Here is a 20,640-nt window from a genome sequence, read left to right on the forward strand (position 1 = left end):
CAGAATAGTACCAGGATTTTTCGTGAAAAATTAAGTGTTAGTCATGAGGAGAAATGAGACTGTGGAGGTTTTCTCAGACAAGATTTGAAAACTGAATGCACAAATGTTCTAACTTTCACAGAATGGGGAAACTAATAGAGTGCTGTTACAAGAGGCCGAGAACAGGGCGTTAGGTGTGTTTTTGAGGGGTGTACAACTGGAGATGTCACGCCAAGTGAGAATGGAGAATCCCAGTGATCTTGCGGCAACTCTAAGAATTGTCACATACTTAGAGGAGGTAGATTATGCGATGAGGCAAAGGGTGGAGCATAGAGTCGTGGCAGTGGAAATTAATTTTTTCGGTTGTGGCCAAGTAAGGCACATTAGGAGGCAATGTCTTCATCAGTTGCGGTGTTACTCATGTGGGAAAATGGGTCACTGAGAAGTGAACTGCAGGAGTAAAAGTGGGCGGGAGCCTCGGCGGCAGCAGGCATTAAATGAGAATGGGATTGCTTCAACCGTCTGAGAGCAGTCCCAGTGAAATTAGGTAATGCGCTTGTAGGTGCACAGATGGAATGCTGCTTATTAGGCTTGGTGAACAGATGGGAACAAAGGTTTCTGTCTGACACGGGAGCACATGTGTCTTATTAGTCTAGACTTGGATAGCAGGAGATGGCTTGAACCACCACGTTATAGGTTACAAGTGGTGGGAGATAATAAAGTGGAGTCATTGGGTACGTCGGTACTTCGATTCGTGATCCCATGAACTAAGTTTAGTGAGCAGGTAGAGGTGTTACCATAAGTAGGTGAAGGGTATTCGGTGATTCTCTGACTGGACTTCCTTGACAAACATCGTGCGAAGATAGATCTCTGGCAACAAACAGTTGAACTCAGTGGAACAATGTTTTGCATGGGGTAAATGGTTGCAAATGGATGAATGTCGCAAGGCGCACTTAACATGAAGGTGACGCCAGCTAAACTGCAAATGGATTCGTTAAAGGTCGACCAGCAGGATAACATACCGGCAGATATGGGGAAGGTAGTTTGGGTTTTGATAAATATGAACTTGCCAAAGGAGACGTTGTACATGGTGGAGCCACTCTCGAGTAATGAGGAGTTGGATAATGCACACTGTTTCGTGCTAAGGAGTTTAGCTCATGCAAATTTTGCGAAAGGAGATTATAAGGTTCCTATAAGTGTAGATAACTTCAACAGAGCGGATTTTAGCTTGTCGAAAGGGTTGTTATTGGCCGCATTGGGGTTTTTTGATGAAGATGACCTCGATAGGGAGGATTTAGAGGCGAGCCATAAGCAAAACTCCAATGCAGCACAATTAAGGGGAAAATTACAGCATTTGTAGGGAGACGACAGGGTCGTGTTGGAGGAATTGTTATTGACATTTAGCGATTTATTCGGAACGGAGGGTAGGTTACTGGCAACACTGATTACGAAGCAACACATACCAATGGAGGATAACACACCAGTGTTTAGGAAACCATATAGGATAGCACATCATATGTAACCGCTACTAGAGGAGTTTATAGAACAACAACTACGGGATGGAATCATAGAGCATAGCGATAGTCCATATTCAAGCAATGTAGTTCTCGTACCTAAGAAGTTGGTGGATGGTACAAGGAAATATAGGTTTTGATGTGATTATAGGTTTCTGAATGCGAAAACCCTTTCAGATGCATAACCGATTCTGAATATCACGCACACATTGGACAATGTGGGACAATATAAGTATTTTACGACGATGGATTCATGGAGTGGATACCATCAGTTGGAAGTAGTGCCAGAGGATAGGGCAAAGACAGCTTTTACCATTCCTGGGGGCCACTATCAGTATGTACGTATGCCGTTCAGGTTGAAGAATACACTGGCAACTTTTCAGCTATTATTAGATGGGATTTTAAGGGGATTGAAACCAAAGACATGTATGGTTTACTTAGATGACATTATAGTATTTTTGAAGGATATACCAGAACATGTATTGCATTTGAGAGAAGTATTTAGAAGATTGCGGTCAGGACAGTTAACATTAAGTTTAGAAAAATGTAATTTTGTGCAAACACAGTTCAAATATTTAGGTCAAGTAATCAGTCAACAAGGGGTTCAAACAGATTCTCGATTAACAGAAACAGTTCAAAATTTTCCGACACCACATACAATGAAGCAATTACAATCATATATTGGGTTATGTTCATATTATTGTAAATTTGTAAAAGATTTTGCTAAAATAGCTGAGCCGTTAACAAAACTTTTAAAGAAAGGGCTTAAATTTCAATATATGGAGGATTGTCAGGAAGATTTCGATGAACTAAAGATGAGATTAGTTTCTGGTCCACTGTTGGTTTTTGTGAATTTTGAAGAAGGCTTCATCTTAGGATGTGACGCTTCAAATGGCGCAGTAGGATGTGTTTTGGGGCAAATGGTGAAGGGACAGGAGCATCCGGAGTTAAATAGGGCAATGTAGAATTATTCCACAACGGAAAAGGAGATGTTGGATATGGAATAACGTATTTTTGTTGTTACCTTTATGGTAGGAAGTTTAAGGTCATGACAGATCATGCAGCATTGAGAAGGTTACTGGGACTCAAGGATCCTTCTAGACAATTAACACGGTGGGCTCTAAAATTAAGCGAGTTTGACTTTGAAGTAATTCATAAGCCAGGGAAGAAACACGGGAACGCAGATGCATTAAGTCGCAAATTAGACACATTAGAAGTAATGGGTAAGAGTGTCACGGAACGGCAAAGGGCACAAGAAGCGGATGAGGAGGGCCAGAGTTTTAGGATTCAAACGCATTTCATTGTGGAGAGAAATATGTTGTGTAGAGTTACCAGGTGTGGACCATAGGTAGTGGTACCAGAGAGTTTGAGAGAAGAAGTCTTAAAGCAAGCCCATGATCATGAGCTCTGGGGGTATGTTGGTCATTGAGCAATGGGAAGGCAAGTAGTAGAACGGTTTTGGTGGTGCACTTGGAGAAGGGATGTGGAACAATACGTAGCAAATTGAGTGTCGTTTGTGCAGCGAGTGGATGTGACACGTGCAAGAATTCCTTTGCAACGGTTACCAGAGGCTTCAAAACCATTCGAGTTTCTCGGGCTAGATATCTGTGGGCCATACAACAAAACACTGGCAGGGTATCATTACGTTTTAATTATAATTGATCACTTATGTTTTAATTATAATTGATCACTTTCCGCGGTTTCTAGCCACGGTCGCAATACCAGACCAACAGGCAAGTACGGTAGCACAAGCTTTAGTCAATAACTAGTTATTGAAGTTTAGGGTGCCTGATAGCATAATTATGGATCAGGGAACGAACTTCATGTCCGAATTAATGTCACAGCTGTGCCGTTTATTGAGGATTAAAAAATTACAGACCAGTCAACTTCATCCGCAGGCAAATGGGAGAACGGATGAGTACATAAGACAATTTCAAAAATGCTAAGTTATTACGTGAATGGAAACCATGATAACTGGGACAATTATCTTCCATATGTGGTATAGAGTTATAACAGTAAAATACATTCCAGGGTCGAAATGTCACCGTTTGAGGTGGCCTATGGAAGAAAGATGCCACTGTCATTTGATGTTCTATGTCTGAAGTCGGGAGCTAAAGGAGACACAGTGAGGGAATTTGCAAGAACAATATGGGAAGTCTGGAAGAGGGTACAGAAGGCCAATACGAAAGCATTAGAGAGGCAGGAAAAACCGAATAAGCGGTTGGGAACTTTACCACAGTACAGGATAGGTCAATGGGTACTGATCACGAGTCCATATACACCTACGGGAAAGACGAAAAAATTCTTGACGAAGTACCAAGGACCATACCAGGTCATGGACATGACTTCGCCTGTGAATGTTAAAGTACAGCTGCCAACAAAAACATCCATTATCCATGTGAGTAGAGTAAAGCCTTATAAAGGAATGGTGGACGGATTACCGCAATTACAAGTGACCCGATTGCAGAGGCTAGGCAAAGCAAGCGGAGGAAGGAGGTCTCAGGGGAAGGACAACAGCAGACGCATAATGTTCTGTATGCGTTACGATAACAGACAGCAGATAATGTGCGGTCTTCTTCTTGTTTTTGTGTGTGTGTGTGTGTGTGTGTGTGTGTGTGTGTGTGGCACTTCTCCCCCCCCACTCTCTCTGTCTCTTTTTCTCGCGTTTTGGTGGATCTGATAATAAGTTGCATTTTCCTTGTTTGTTGTTTCAGTTTTGTCATTGTTTTGTTCAGAGAATTCGATAGGGGCAAGTGAACCATCAAGAATTTTTGAAGATGTCGTACAATGTTGCAGTAACTTATAGTGGGATGGGGTTCTAGAAATATTACCAGTGCAGAACCTGACATATTTGAACTCCACGTTAAGAACAGAGGTTTTGGAAATGTTGCATTCCTTTATTAATGCACACGAAGGATCTATCATGGTTAATAAAGAATTGGAGCACGTTCAAATGTTACAACAACATCGAAGCAACAGGATAATGACAGTGAGCATTTCAGCCACAGGGTGTGCCGATTTTTGCTATTTTTCTTCAGTATAGCTTTATGGAGAACGTGGAAACATGCACCAGTGGAGGAGGTGCCAACACATCAGTTGCCTACAGCATGGGTAACCAGTGTAAACAGTGTATAGGTGTAGAGTTAATGTTTTGATGTTCTCATTAGTGTTAGTCTGTAGAATGTAAGTTTTGTAAACAAAGTATGTTTGCGCAGCCACAGGCCACATCTATTTTATCTTGATTCGATACGGATCTTGTTGAAAGGAGGGAGGTGTGCTGCGCTAGTGTCAGTCTTATTCGAAGGAAAGGGTAATTTTATCAAAATTAAATGAAGGCACAGTTGGATGATGGAGTCTGGGGCTGCTGGCAGTGTGTGGTCATAGTTGACAGCCATCAGGCAAGGCAATGTAAACATGGAACTCGTGGGCATGGAGCTGAGACGGCAGTATTGCACACACAATTTGTTTTGAGTGGTGCAACAATGAGGCAGGAAACTGCAGCGTTGCTTGAAGTTATTGCAATGTATGAGGCAGGGCACTAGGCCAGAGCCAGGAGGGCAATTTGTAAGTGGCTGACGTGTGGGAATATATCCCTGCTATAGTTTCTGTCTCTTTCTGACACTACGTCAGAAGCGAGTGGAAAACCAGTATAAATAGGTGGGCAATTTTAGCTAGAAAGAGAGTGTGCCAGGAAAATCGAGCGTCGGGACGGACCTGTGCTTGTCTAGCAGCAATGTTACAAGTGTTCGGCATAAACTTGTACTTTGTTTCTATGTACTTGTTCGGGCTATATTCCGCCTCCGGGGACACAACACTGGGGCGGGATGGAACAGCAGCCTGGATCTTGGAGATCACACGATCTGCCTGAAAGAGGGCAGTGACAGCAGTCTGCAGCGGGTCCAGGAGCGGCTAGGTTCCACTATAGTCTACGGGCCATGTTCGCTTCCCACCTGGCGTACCAGGGTTCTGGGCTAGGCACACACTGCGGGAGGTGCAGCAGCGCGAGAGATGGCGGTGGGTGTTGCCATCCGGCAAGCACCACTAGCGGCACAGTGTCCAGGAAGGCGTGGGTTCGAGTCCGGTCCTGTCCTGGGAACAGTGGCGGCGGCCCGAGGGACCAGTACATCCATCTTTGTCCCATGGTTGGACAGAGCACGCCAAACAGGTGGAGGGCGGTGAGGACCAGGGACTGTAGCAGTCTCTCGAATCGCGGGCAGCTATGATGCACAAGATGCGACGCATCAGCGGGCGGCAACCGGCAGAGCGCGGCCGACTTCCAGCTGAGCGGCCTCGACGGCAACAGCAGCAGCGTCGGCATACCAGGAGTTGCTGAGCCGGCTGGACTCGCGAGACAACGCCGCGGGCGGTAAAACGACACTACGCTGCACCCATCAAATACTGTAAATTAGCTGAATAAAGCAATGCTACCGAATACCGCTGTATCAACCTGTACTGCCCCTTGACGCTCTTGAACTTGCTCGGCCTCCTGACGAAAGCTCGGCCATCTGGAGTCCCGGGTTTGATTACCGACCCCACAGCACTGCAATTGAGGCATCCCAGCCTCCTTCATCAAGCTCTTCATGGGGCTAGTTTGAAAAGCTCCTGTCGCAAGTCAAACCCTGCAGTAATTTATTGGATACAGTATCCACAATGCTGAGGGCAATGCCGAACCATATGCCAGATTCCCACAATCAAGGTGGGATTGTATCAGGACTTTGTAAAGCTGCAGAAGGAGGGCGTGATCTGCACCCCAGCACTTTCACTTTAGCTGGCGAAGGTGGGGAATCCACGTCAACTGAGAACTGAACACCACTTCTAAAAAACGATAAGTCTCCACCACACTGAGTAGTTGGTAGTCGGGGCCAAGTTCTGGTTATGGATGAATGGTATGATGTTGTCGGAAGTACAGTACCCACGCCTGTACCTTTCGTATGGCACCTTCCACTCAACATTCAGCAACACACACATACACACACACTAGATGAGCAAGAGTAGAAGCAAATATCATCAGCATACAAGGAGGGTGATACTGAAGACCCCTACAGCTGCTGCTAGACCACTGATGGCTACTAGAAAGAAAGGGACACACAGTACAGAGCCCTGCAGGACAACATCCTCTTGAATAAGGGGAGCACTGTGGGAAGCATCAACTCAACCCTCGAAAGTGCAGTGTGACAAGAAGTTATCGATAAAAATCAGGAATGGACCCCACTCATGTATGATTCAAGAATGTGGTGTCTCCATGAGGTGTCATAAGTCTTTTGCAGATTAAAGAAGATGGCTCTAATGTGTTATTGTTGGGCAAAAACTATTCAGATGGCAGGGGACTCCAGATAAATCATATTATCAGTAGTGGATTGGTCTTGGTGAAAACCACCTTGGGACGGAACCAGAAGATCCTGAGACTCAAGGAGCCAACACAGCCACCAGCTTACAATGTGTTCACAGAACGAAACATCCAATTGCTGTACAAAAACGTGAAAGGAATGTACAAGTAGAAAACGTTACATCAGAATTGTTTTGAATAGGGGTAAACAACATTGTAGTGCACTATTTTCTTAATTTTCATTGTATTCTAGGGAGTGATTATTAAAACACTTAAAGGTGTGGAATCTAGAAATTTAAACATCTTAGTTTGCACATATGATATTGCCATCTGGGGAGAGACACAGCAAGAGTTTTAGAGGAAACTAGATTGATTTAATTTAATGAGTATGAATTAACAGAAGAAGAAAACAGGAGTCAAGAGGAATATTCAATACAATAGTCACTTTTGACCAGTGACGTACTGTTAATTGCTGCAGTACTGCCACATTTTGGTGCGCATAATCACAGTTTTGTTGTTAGCTGGCAAAGTTGCAAATTTGATGGCAAAAAAACCTCATTGTGGTGACTGATTGATCGATAGCCTTGCCTGAGGTCTAGATTAGGTTGGAAGGTGAGTCTGGTTGAGAGATGGCCAAGCTAACAAATGTCAAATTAAAAGAAAACTTGCTGTGATAACAGACTGATTTGCAAATGCCACTAATATCACATTATTGCTGCAACATTGTTTCCACCAATTGTCACATTGCTCCTATGTCAAGGGTTAAACCTGGTGACTCATTTCAAATGTAGGGGTACCTCTTCATCTGAAAACAGTAATAAGGAAACTGAGCAGAACACCCAGCCAATGTAACCTCAGACTTCACGGAGGAAGAACTGAATATGCAGAAAGTTTCAGTTATTTTTTATGTATTGTATCACACTCGAGGAGTGCTGAGTTAGTAGTCCAAATAAGTTTCAACAGGTGCTATGTTCAATCAAGTACAAAATCTAGTCTGGGATAAAACAGTTCCCATAAAAGCTAAACAGACAACACTCAAATCATACTTTTGGTCACTAATGATATATGGCTTGGAGATCTGTGTGGTATCAAAAAGAAAGATCAGCAAACAACAAGCATGTGAAATGAAATTTTTATGATCCGCTATGAAGAAGACAAGAAGGGACTACGACAAGAAGGGGCTAAATTAGAAGTGCATGCATTAGGTACAGCACGTAAGCGACCTGTTCACTGGAGGAAAGATTACACATTGCACAGCTGAAATGGTTTGGGCATGTCCAAAGGATGCAAGAGACTATAACCCCTAGGGTTTACTCTGAAATAACTGTACCTGGAAGGAGTCCTCCCTTCAGAAAATAACAACATTGCTGGACATAAAAGATAAAGTTTATAATGATACAATCAGATGGAGGTATATTGTGCACTAAAATCCTATCCAGCTAACTGGAAGGGTACCCAGATGAAAATGATGACAGACTCTTTTGACACTCAGATGATCACAAGAAACCTTGCATCATTATATTTATGCACCTGCTTCTCTAGTGTCAGGTGACCATGGTGCCTGCTAATGGGAGGCCCCAGGAAGGTGCAAAATAGGGTGTGCTAGGTATAGGCTAAAATGGAGATTAGGTCCGTCGGGCTCCATCCACCTGAGGAATCAGTCTGTTTAACGTAAATTTCTCCATCAATGCAACTGCTTAATACTTTCACCTACTATCAATAAATAATCTTAATAATCACATGAATTTCAAACATCCCTGAAGTTGGTGAACTTCATATTAGTTCCCTACAATTGGACTTGAACCTGGAAGGCTTATGTTTTATTGTTAGCATTCCATAACTGGTGTATTCAATCACATTTTATTGTCTAACACACCAGCTGCATCTGTAGCCCAAGAAAGTTCTATGAAGGTCTATTTTTGTGATTATTTTATGCTTTCAGCAAGCTACAAATATTTACTCAAAACATAGAGCATCAGGCAACAATATATGTTGAAAATGTTTATGAGGCAAGTAAATAAGTCTATTGAAAACTAACACGGTTGTTTCGTATCTGGAAATGCGCAAACATTTTCTAAAGTTCTTCTACAGACTCGATGACAGATTATATAAAAACCTATGAAACACATATTTTACTACGACTCTCTCCAAAAGAGCACGATTGGTTTTTGAATTTCATGCAATTTTCTTTAAAACTTATGACACTCCCCACTCAATAACACAGTATAGTTTCAAATAAAATGCTGCCACCTTCCTGTCGTGAGTGGCTTTATTCTCTTATGCTTTCTTCGGAGTGCGAGTGAAATAATGAAACTATGCAGTAAATACGAAGTCCGCTGCTTGCACTCCTTACCTACTGTATTAGGGCACATAGAACGTTGCTGTGCTTGGCCAGCAAAAGTACGAATAACCATGGGTTGTTTTGCGCAATGGGCACATTAATGTATACTGTAATAAGTACACCGACAAATACAGACGTGTTTCCACATACTGAAGCTTGCAAGCTTGTGTTTACCTTTTTCTTTGCCTGATGAAGAGCCCATACACTTTTATCCTCGAGTCCTGTCACTATGTCTCCTATCTCGTAAGGAAAATCTTTAGACGGATCTCTAGCGAAAAATGACCACATTATGTAAACACGTTTTCTTTTCTGTACAAACGCATGATTTAGGGTTCTCGAACACTACTTCATAGCACCTGACAAGTCCCACGTACATTTGCTTACATGAGTAACGGAGTGCTTTGACTCATGTGGTGTAATTTTCAACTTTACCACTATTATCTTTGAAAGTGTATGAAAACAAAACAACGTCAAAAGTGCGCGCGAACGGCATCGATCTTCATAATAGCAATGAAAAGCCAAATATTTATATATTGGTCGCTTGTATGAAATGAGAAAATAACTTACGTAATATTTAAGTAGATTCTTTTGTGTTGGTTGTCCTGGGTGTTGCTTAAACGCGACTAAGCACTTATAACAAGTAATCTCCTTTACATTAAATTAGGTGGAAAGGACAAGTGGCCGTGAAGGCTGGAGATAACAGTCAGAACAAACAGATGATGAAAACCGTGACATGTGCATCATAGTATTCCATAATTTTGATTCTAGGAATTGTTTGAAGGTGGCAGTAAGTTAACAGAAACGGCATTAACCCTCAAAACCGCATATAGTTGACACTGCTGTTGGCTGCGCTCATGCACAGGAGAAAGTAGGTTTTACCACAGACTTACCGTATCTAATACTTGAAACTCGCAACCTTGACGGTTTTTATATAAGATCTGAAAAGAGGTTGAGTATTCAGTTGAGAAACAACGCAGCAATGGCGCAAAGTATACCTCTTTTATTAAGGATTGTTGCTTCATCGGTTAATGTGGCTAATAGAGCTGGAAAAATTATACGAGATATTATGTCGCAAGGTGAATTAGGCATCGTTGAAAAGGTAAGAACTAGAATACTCTTTTTCAGTTTGCATTGGACATCAAGTAGAATACATAACTTTTTCGTCATGGGATAGTGTAGGTATGTGCAGTTATTGCCATAAAATGAAATTATGTTCATTATTTATAACTTAGAAAAAAGAAATCGTTTACTCATATTTTATCTAACGACAACATAATTTGCAGGGCAAAAATGATTTGCAAACTGAAGCTGATAGATCTGCACAGCGGTGCATCATTTCCTCTCTATCACAGCAGTTTCCAGCAGTCACCATTATTGGTGAAGAAGGGTCATCAACTTGTGAAGTACCCTCAGATTGGCTTGTGACTGATAGTAACCAAGAGGTTCTAAAACAAACTTGCCCAAAGGAACTGCAAAATGTTTCTGAAAAGGATGTAAGAAGCAATCTTGGTATTAAATAGTGATAACATAGATTACATGTGTTAAATTTCTTGCTCTTCATCTTGAAAATGCACTAAAATGTTCATGTTGTCAGTGTCTTACAGCTATACCAACTATAGTATGTACCTGGTGATGACATTAGAAATTTTTGTTCTTCCTCTTCATCACAAATGAGAAAGCTATTTATTTACTCCGGGTAAAAGAAAAAAAATGAAAGGGTATCACATACAGCAAATATTATTCTCTTTTATAAATAATTAATGTGAGTAATTGAGGGACAAATATGTGCTGTTTGTGCTGCACTTCGGTTTTGATAATTTCAGACTTCACTGTTCTTCTCCCAGGGCACTCCTTGCTTGGTTGAGCTGTAGTTTGTTGACACTCTGAAAATTACATCCGAACAATCAGAAAAATTTATTACTAATAAATCATGTTTGTACACTTTGCAGGTTGTGATTTGGGTTGATCCTTTGGATGGAACATCAGAATACACACAAGGTTTGTAATCTTTCTAACTTACCTACTTCTATAATTTTTGTGACTTTTCTCCTGTTGTCATGTATGACTTAAATCGAAGACTTGCACTTGCAGTTGAAAACATGGTTTATTGGATTGAAAGTAACTGTTTCAGCTGAGTGCTGTGGTTGGAAGCATTTGTGGCAATTAGAAACAATATTGTTCTTTGGAATGACTCTTTCATTCTGCAGTGTAGTGTGGGGCAGATTAAAATGGTGTGTTGGATGAGGACTCAAACATGGGTTCAAGTCCTGGTTTAGAACACAGTTTTAATATACCCAGAAGTCTCAGTTTATGGCCAGTTGTGGGAGGAGCACTTCTTTAGCAGTTTTCAAAAAAATGAGTGACCCCCCCCTACCTATATATATGGCATATATGTGTATACACTACTGGCCATTAAAATTGCTACACCAAGAAGAAATGTAGATGATAAATGGGTATTCATTGGACAAATATATTATACTAGAACTGACATGTGATTACATTTTCACGCAATTTGGATGCATAGATCCTGAGAAATCAGTACCCAGAACAACCACCTCTGGCCGTAATAACGGCCTTGATACACCTGGGCATTGAGTCAAACAGAGCTTGGATGGTGTGTACAGGTACAGCTGCCCATGCAACCTCAACACGATACCACAGTTCATCAAGAGTAGTGACTGGCGTATTGTGAAGAGCCAGTTGCTCGGCCACCGTTGACCAGACATTTTCAGTTGGTGAGATATCTGGAGAATGTGCTGGCCAGGGCAGCAGTCGAACATTTTCTGTATCCAGAAAGGCCCGTATAGGACTGCAACATGTGGTTGTGCATTATCCTGCTGAAATGTAGGGTTTCGCAGGGATCGAATGAAGGGTAGAGCCACAGGTCGTAACACATCTGAAATGTAACATACACTGTTCAAAGTGCCGTCACTGCGAACAAGAGGTGACCGAGACATGTATCCAATGGCACCCCCATACCATCACCCTGGGTGATATGCCAGTATGGCAATGACAAATACACGCTTCCAATTTGCGTTCACCGCGATGTCGCCAAACACGGATGCGACCATCATGATGCTGTAAACAGAACCTGGATTCATCCAAAAAAATGACGTTTTGTCATTCGTGCACCCAGGTTCGTCGTTGAGTACACCATCGTAGGTGCTCCTCTGTGATGCAGCATCAGAGGTAACCGCAGCTGTGGTCTCCGAGCTGATAGTCCATGCAGCTGCAAACATTGTCGAACTGTTTGTGCAGATGGTTGTTGTCTTGCAAACGTCCCTATCTGTTGACTCACGGATCAAGATGTGGCTGCACGATCTGTTACAGCCATGTGGATAAGATGCCTGTCATTTTGACTGCTAGTGATACGAGGCTGTTGGGATCCAGCACGGCTTTCCGTATTACCCTCCTGAACCCACCAATTCCATATTCTGCTAACAGTCATTGAGTCTCGACCAACATGAGCAGCAATGTCACAATACGATAAACCGCAATCGACATAGGCTACAATCCGACCTTTATCAAAGTCAGAAACGTGATGGTACGCATTTCTCCTCCTTACACGAGGCATCACAACAACGTTTCACCAGGCAACGCTGGTCAACTGCTGTTTGTGTATGAGAAATCAGTTGGAAACTGTCCTCATGTCAGCACGTTGTAGATGTCGCCACCGGCGCCAACCTTGTGTGAATGCTCTGAAAAGCTAATCAGTTGCATATCACAGCATCTTCTTCCTATCGGTTAAATTTAGCGTCTGCAGCACGTCATCTTCGTGGTGTAGCAATTTTAATGGCCAGTAGTGTACTATTTTTGCAGTTTTAATTGCTGAGGGAAAACACCAGTTGATGATAATGAATTGTTGCATATAACAAAGGGGTTGTGGTGGTGGTGGTGGTGGTGGTGGTAGTAGTAGTAGTAGTAGTAGTAGTAGTAGTAGTAGTTCTTGTTGTTACTGTTGTTGTTGTTTATTCATCCAAGGATAATTGGATAACTCTACAATGATCTAGGATACAGCTACTTACAAATGAAATGTTATTCTCTCTCTCTCTCTCTCTCTCTCTCTCTCTCTCTCTCTCTCTCTCTCTCTCTCTCTCTCTCACACACACACACACACACACACACACACACACTCACTCACTCACTCACTCACTCACACTTGTTTAATGAGGAGAGAACAGTTGCTCAACCATAACTTCGTTGAGGGAATGAACCTATTGTTTGCCTGAAATGGTATTGGAAAAGCTAAATCAGGATGGCTGGACAGAGCACGAGCATCTCTCTAATTTGAGGCCAGTGTCTTTATTAACACAGTACTTCATTCAGTTAAGGAGTGTGGGAAGTACTGTAGAATACAACTATTCGGTTTTAGGTAGTGACAATATCAACCAGTATAGTCACTATGGTGATATCCACTCAAAGTGTACTTAAAATACAGGGCTATTGAAGCGATTTCATAAATTCACTGTAGCTCCATTCATTGACATATGGTCACGATGCACTACAGATACTTAGGAAAACTCATAAAGTTTGGTTCGGCTGAAGCCGCACTTCAGGTTTCTGCCGTCAGAGCGCTCGAGAGCGTAGTGAGACAAAATGGCGACAGGAGCCGAGAAAGCGTATGTCGTGCTTGAAATGCACTCACATCAGTCAGTCATAACAGTGCAACGACACTTCAGGACGAAGTTCAACAAAGATCCACCAACTGCTAACTCCATTCGGCGATGGTATGCGCAGTTTAAAGCTTCTGGATGCCTCTGTAAGGGAAATCAACGGGTCGACCTGCAGTGAGCGAAGAAACGGTTGAACGCGTGCGGGCAAGTTTCACGCGTAGCCCGCGGAGAACTGGCTCATGCCACAACTGGAGACCGACAGCGCCGACTTCATCTTTCAACAGGATGGTGCTCCACCGCACTTCCATCATGATGTTCGGCATTTCTTAAACAGGAGATTGGAAAACCGATGGATCGGTCGTGGTGGAGATCATGATCAGCAATTCATGTCATGGGCTCCACACTCTCCCGACTTAACCTCATGCGGGTACTTTCTGTGGGGTTATGTGCAAGATTCAGTGTTTAAATCTCCTCTACCAAGAAACGTGCCAGAACTGCGAGCTCGCATCAACGATGCTTTCGAACTCATTGATGGGGACATGCTGCACCGAGTGTGGGAGGAACTCGATTATCGGCTTGATGTCTGCCGAATCACTAAAGGGGCACATATCGAACATTTGTGAATGCCTAAAAAAACTTTTTGAGTTTTTGTATGTGTGTGCAAAGCATTGTGAAAATATCTCAGATAATAAAGTTATTGTAGAGCTGTGAAATCGCTTCAATCATTTGTAATAACCCTGTACATCGTATTAGGACTGTGACGAGAATATAGTGGTTAGAGGTGGAGGTTTCTTGTTATTGATGCCTTCAAACATATTAAAAATTATAAAATAAGATTGTCATATACATTCGTTGGCAGTGACCTTCCAACATAATCTTGGCCTCAGATTAGTCTGGTGATCAGTCTGTCATGAAAACAATCATTTTTTAAAAAAGTTTAGTAATTAAAAAAGTTATCAACCTTCACATTGGTATCTGAATTGTTTTATACTTTCTCCCAGATTGATTTGCTAATTAAGATACTGACTTCAACTCCTTTTATGGTTAAATTTTCCTCACTGGATGAAATTTGATTGAAAGATATTATTGATAACTGTGAAAAATAATGGCTACAGGCTATATCGAAGTTTTCTAATGATGTCCTGAAGTGTTGGGTATTTGGCAGACATCAGTCTCGTTCTTGCATGATATTTCTACAGTGTGACTCATCTTCATCGTGTGCTACCTGATACTTTGTTGAGTGGAATGGATCGAGTATTTGTACCTAAAGCCTCTTCTGTCCGTGGTTGGTTCCAGGCGTTCAACCTGTTGTCCGCTCCTGCTAGCAGCATCCTTTGGCATTCCCTTTTTGGTCCGGTGTGCCTGTCTGTGCACTGGCATTCCATTTATGGTCAGAAGCAGTCCAGGTGTTCCCTCTGCCCTCCCACTAGAAATGTTCTTTGGCGTTCCCTCTTTGGTCCAGTGTGCCAGGCCCCAGGCCAAGTGCTAGTGTTTCATTCTCAGTCCAGTGCACCCATTTTGCATGGTGGCATTCCTTTCTCAATATTGTGTGGCTCTGTGTGTTCCCTTTGCGGTCTGCTCCTGCTAGAAGTGTCCTGCGACATTGCATCTTCAGTCAAGTGTGCCTGATGCTTTGTGTGGGGATCGTTCCTGGTGTGCACACCCTCACTGCTGTTTGTAGAGTTCTGCAGCTGCCCCGTTGCATTATCAGCAAGTCCGGTGCAGGATCCCAGGCTCTACTGTGTTGGTACCCAGTGTCATGATTCATTAGATTTGCCATCACTGTTATCTCTATAGACTATCTTATAATACTGTTCCAGTATCTGGGGTCTGTGCCAGAACCCTTGTTCTCTAATATTTCATGGAATGGTTGAGTTCCGGACAATGCACGATAGTGGCTGATTTAGTTGCCTGTCTTAGTTAGGCATGCCTCTGATGTTCTTTGCATCAGATGTCCACTGTCACAGTTGTATGGCCAGTGTCACATTTCACATTGGCAAGGTGTATTAAATTCCTGGTTTTCATAGCTCCATGTCATCTTTCATGTTTTCCCAGTTGGTCTGTTATTTTTATAGGTGGACAGAACACACAAATGTATTGCTCTTCTTGTAGATCATGTGATGGAATATTGAAGTTCCTTCTGAATCTGTTTGGTCATGTATCCGTTCTTACAGAACACTGATCGTAGCTCTCTGTTTCTACTGTCTATTTATCTGGATCTGACAGGGTATATGCCCTGTGGACGAATGTCTTCGGAACTCCAATAAATAGTGGACCCATTCCACTAGATGAGCAGTCTCAGGTAACACCTGATGAAGACAATGGATCATGTTGTTGAAATATCGCGTGTGAACAGTGCTGATATTTGGCAAAATACCGATACCTCAAGATGTCAACAAGTCACTGGGAAAGTCTGAAGAATTACATCAAGAGACTCCATGGGATGTATCATCAGGAGTGTCTCAGGGAAGGGTGACAAAACCACTGGAATTCTTTATATACATAAATTATCTGATGGACAGGATGAGCAGCAATCTGTAGCTGCGTGCTGATAATGCTGTTGAATGACTGCAGGAGGATACAAAATGACTTAGACAAAAATTCTAGTATTTGTGATAGTGACACCTAGTTCTGAATGTAGAAAAATGCTAGCTAGTGCTAATGAGTAGGAAAAACAATTCCATAGTGTTCAAATACAACTTAAGTATTGTACTGCTTGACACGGTCGCATCAGCTAAATATCTAGACATAATGTTGCAAAGTGATATGAAATTGATGAGCATGTAAGGATTGCAGTAGAGAAGATGGGTGGTTGACTTCAGTTTATTGGGAGAATTTTAGGAAAGTGTGCTTCAGCTGTAAAGGCGTAATGTCACCCATTCTTTAGTACTGATCTGCAAAGTGATATGAAATTGATGAGCATGTAAGGATTGCAGTAGAGAAGATGGGTGGTTGACTTCTGTTTATTGGGAGAATTTTAGGAAAGTGTGCTTCAGCTGTAAAGGCGTAATGTCACCCATTCTTTAGTACTGCTCAAGTGTTTGTGATTCCCATCAAGTCACATTAAAGGAAGATACTGAAGCAATTCACAAGCATGCTGCTAGATTTGGTACTGATAGGTTCGAACAACAGATATGCTTCAGGAACTCAAATGGGAATCCCTGGAAGGAAGGTGATGCTCTTTTTGAGGCACTCTATTGAGAAAATGTAGAAAACTATCAGTTAAAATTGACTGCTGAATGATTCTACTGCCGCCAAGATACATTCCACAGAAGGACCACGAAGATAAGATAAGAGAAATCAGGTTTAGTATGGAGGCATATAGACAGTTGTTTTTCCCTTGATCTATTTGCGCGTAGAACAGGAAAGGAAATGACTTGTGGTAAAAGATACCCTCTACCACGCACCATACAGCAGCTTGTGGAGTGTACACAGGATGACGAATTATTGATCTACATGAGTGAGGGAGGGTAAACAACAACAACAACATAAATTAGTTGCAAACTGCAATGGGCACACACTACGGATGTTTAGATTGCCACTATTGGCAATGATGTGCTACAGACAAATAGCGACGCACTGAAGTGTCAGAACATCAGTGCTGTCGATGACCTCTGGAATGGCTGTTCTCAGCTCAGAAATGGTTTTGGGGTTATTGCTGTACACCTTTTCTTAAATATGGACCCACAAAAAGGAGTCGCACATGTTCAGATCCGGAGAATATGGTGGCCATTCAAGGACCATGCCAGTAGCCTATGGGTACCCCAGAGCCAGAATGTGGTCCCCAAGTGCTCCTCCAGGACATCAAAACACTCTCCTGCTTTGATGGAGTTGAGCTCCGTCTTGCATGAACCACATCTTGTTGAAATTAGGGTCATTTTGGATAATGGGGATGAAATCATCATCCAAAACCTTCACATACCGTTCAGTAGTCACCATGCTCTTAAGGAATATCGCACCAATTATTCCGTGACTGGATATTGCACATCACGTAGTCACCTGTTGAGGGTGAAGAGACTGCTTGATAGTGAAATGCCGATTCTCAGTCTCTCAAATGCGCCAATTTTGCTTATTGACGAACCCATCCAAATGAAAGTGGGCTTCATCACTAAACCAAACCATGCATGCGCATACTAATTCCCATGACGCCCCGCAGTCAACTGTGCAGTTTGAACATCCTAACACAAACTGTTCAGGAGTTGTGATGATTTTATTTCATATAGTTCAATAATTGTCACCATGCACGTACATGTAGGTGAGATGTACTGAAACATCAGGAAGCTGGATGAGCTTTGACAGAGGAAAGGGAGACTGCTGGGTTCTCTCTGTTCCATGCTGAGTTATCAATATGGAGACGTAGTACCAGTTTTCACCATGGTTAAGGATCACATCAACTCCAGAGTGGCGAACAAGAAAAAACATTGGATGAGCATGGCACTTGTGAGAAGGGAGGATTTGAGATATTCGCCCCACGCTAGATGTGATAGCCAGGGAGCTTTTATGCCTTCACCTGTGCGTGGCAAGCTCCTTAGCAGCTGTAGATTGGCAGAGTAGACAGTGCCTCTTGACCTCTAGTGGAATGTGCCAAGAAGAATGCCTCAGCATGTCAATCTGCAAAGTTTGACGACATGAGTAAAAAAGCACAGCAGATGGAGGGCAGCTGCACTGTGTTTAACCTAAGTGGCAATCTATCTGATGTCACTACTCCTCAGGGGCTTCAACTACATACAAGCCCTAGAAATGTGCCCATTTCAGGTTTCATCAGTGCACTGGAGGAAGTAACTAACACAGTTCCAACAAATGTGGCAGAAGAAGTTATCCAGGATACCTCCAGAGTACTCACCAAGACAAAGCCCTCAAAACTGGACATCTCAAGTGATGACAGACTTACACTCAAGAGGCTCCAAGAAGACAGCAGCATTGTGGTGTTGCCACTAGTCAAAAGGAACTCCACAGTCATTTTGCGCAATGCTGAATATGATGTGAAAGTGCATCAACTTCAGGAGGACCCTGCGTACAGACTTTTGGAATGTGACCTTAGACAAAGAGGGCGAGAAGACCAGGGCTCTCTTGAGGGAAACCATTATGCCTGACAAGGTCATCAAACAACTATGATTGATAGTGCCAGATCCACCTAGACTACTTTTTCCACATGTGGGTAAGTGTACTCGCCAAATCCACAATTTGGAGAACTTTTTGCAGTGTCTCGAGCATCTACATATCACAGAATCTGATATAAGAGTCAGTTTTGATGTGGTACTGCCGTTCACTAGGGTGCCACTGAAAGACTCATTGTAACTAGCTGAAGAGAGATTTGATGATGATCCACCTGTTTAGGCATATACTGACCTCAACTTACTTTCTGTATGGGCATCAATATTACGAGCAGTTCTCTGTCTCCAGTGATTTCCAATATGTTCATGAAGAGATTTGAAGAGGGGGCATTGGAGACGGGTGGATGTAAACACATATGGTTCTTCTGGTATGTAGTTGATAACTTTGTGATCTGCCTTCATGGTAGGTAGACATTCAGTGAGTTTCTGGAACATCTCATCTCACGCCACCCAATTACGAAGTTCACTATGGAACTGGAAAACAATGATGAGTTTCTGTTTCTGGATGTCCTTGTCAAAAAGAGAGCAATTGGTTGCTTGGCCACAGTGTATATCACAAACCTACACATCTGATATATGTCTGCAAGCCAGCAGCTGTCACTGCCCACCACAGAAAAATGGAGTTCACAAGACATTGATCCGTAGGACACACCTTGTCAGATCTAGATAGTTTGGCAGAAGAAATACGGCATCTACAATCAGTGTTCTGCAAGGAGAGATACACGACCAGACAGATTTGGAAGGTCCTTATCCTGCCATTCCGCCACACAGTCTAGAAGAAGAACAAGATGAGGCAAAGACTATGGCGTACCAGGCCTGTGCAGGATCTCTCTCTGCCAAAATCGGCAGAATTCTCAGGAAGCATAATATCAGGTTGTGTGTTCTGCCCACCTACCTAAATAAGAGGACTACTGGGAAAATGAGAAAGATGACCTGGCTTTTTGAGAAACAGGACTGAATGAAATACCTCACCATTTTGACATGTCATTTATTGGCCAGACAACTAGGACAGTGGACATCAGATACAAAGAACATCTGAGGTACACCCAACTAAGACAGGCAACTAAATCAGCCACGGTCAAGCACTATCTGATACTCAGTCATACCAAGGACTGGCACAGACTCCCATATACTGGGACAGTGTGCTTAGTTATAAGAGAGTCTATAGAGACAATGGTGATAGTAGACGTAACGAATCGTGGCATTGGGTACCAGGTCAGTAGAGCCTGGGATCCTGCACTGTAATTGCTGAAAATTCAGTGGGGGGGGGGGGGGGGGGATGGGAGGGGGGCAGGGGGGAGGGCAGCAGCAGAATTCCACAGACAGGAGGACTGAGGGTCTGGTCATGAGGAACGAACTCCAGCGAAAAGCTGGAATGTCGCAGGATGCTTCTAGTGGGAGCAGACAGTATAGAGAACACATAGAACCGCACCAGACCAAGAACAGAATGCCAACACACAAACAGGTGCACTGGACTGAAGATGAAACCAGTGCTTGGCCTGGTGCACTTGGCTGATGAAGAAACACCAAAGAATGTTTCTGGTGGATGTGAACCACAGAGAGAACACCTGGACCTTCTGATCATAAATGAAATGCCAGCGTACAGAGAGCCGCACTGGACTGAAGAGAGAACGCCAAAGGATGCTACTAACGGTAGTGTACCATAGAGGAAAAAGACCGTAGATATGAATACTGAACTTGTTCCACTCTACAGGCAGTTTTAGGTAGCACCTGACGAAGATAACGAGTCACA

General features: G+C 42.8%; 2 protein-coding genes across 2 annotated transcripts in view; one reads left to right on the forward strand and one right to left on the reverse strand.

Annotated features, from left to right (window-relative positions):
• Positions 1-9,557, reverse strand: part of LOC126175208 (N-terminal kinase-like protein) — a 119,724-nt gene extending 110,167 nt beyond the window's left edge. Inside the window, exon 1 of the mRNA XM_049921832.1 lies at positions 9,335-9,557. Coding sequence (XP_049777789.1) covers positions 9,335-9,448 — 114 coding nt within the window. The 5' untranslated portion in view covers positions 9,449-9,557. The remainder of the gene's footprint in view (positions 1-9,334) is intronic.
• An 85-nt stretch (positions 9,558-9,642) lies between these two features.
• The window catches only part of LOC126175212 (3'(2'),5'-bisphosphate nucleotidase 1), a 45,867-nt gene continuing 34,869 nt past the window's right edge, over positions 9,643-20,640 (forward strand). Inside the window, exons 1-3 of the mRNA XM_049921844.1 lie at positions 9,643-10,259; positions 10,444-10,653; positions 11,110-11,158. Coding sequence (XP_049777801.1) covers positions 10,140-10,259; positions 10,444-10,653; positions 11,110-11,158 — 379 coding nt within the window. The 5' untranslated portion in view covers positions 9,643-10,139. The remainder of the gene's footprint in view (positions 10,260-10,443; positions 10,654-11,109; positions 11,159-20,640) is intronic.

Source organism: Schistocerca cancellata, chromosome 1 (genome assembly GCF_023864275.1).
Source record: "Schistocerca cancellata isolate TAMUIC-IGC-003103 chromosome 1, iqSchCanc2.1, whole genome shotgun sequence".
Taxonomy (NCBI): domain Eukaryota; kingdom Metazoa; phylum Arthropoda; class Insecta; order Orthoptera; family Acrididae; genus Schistocerca; species Schistocerca cancellata.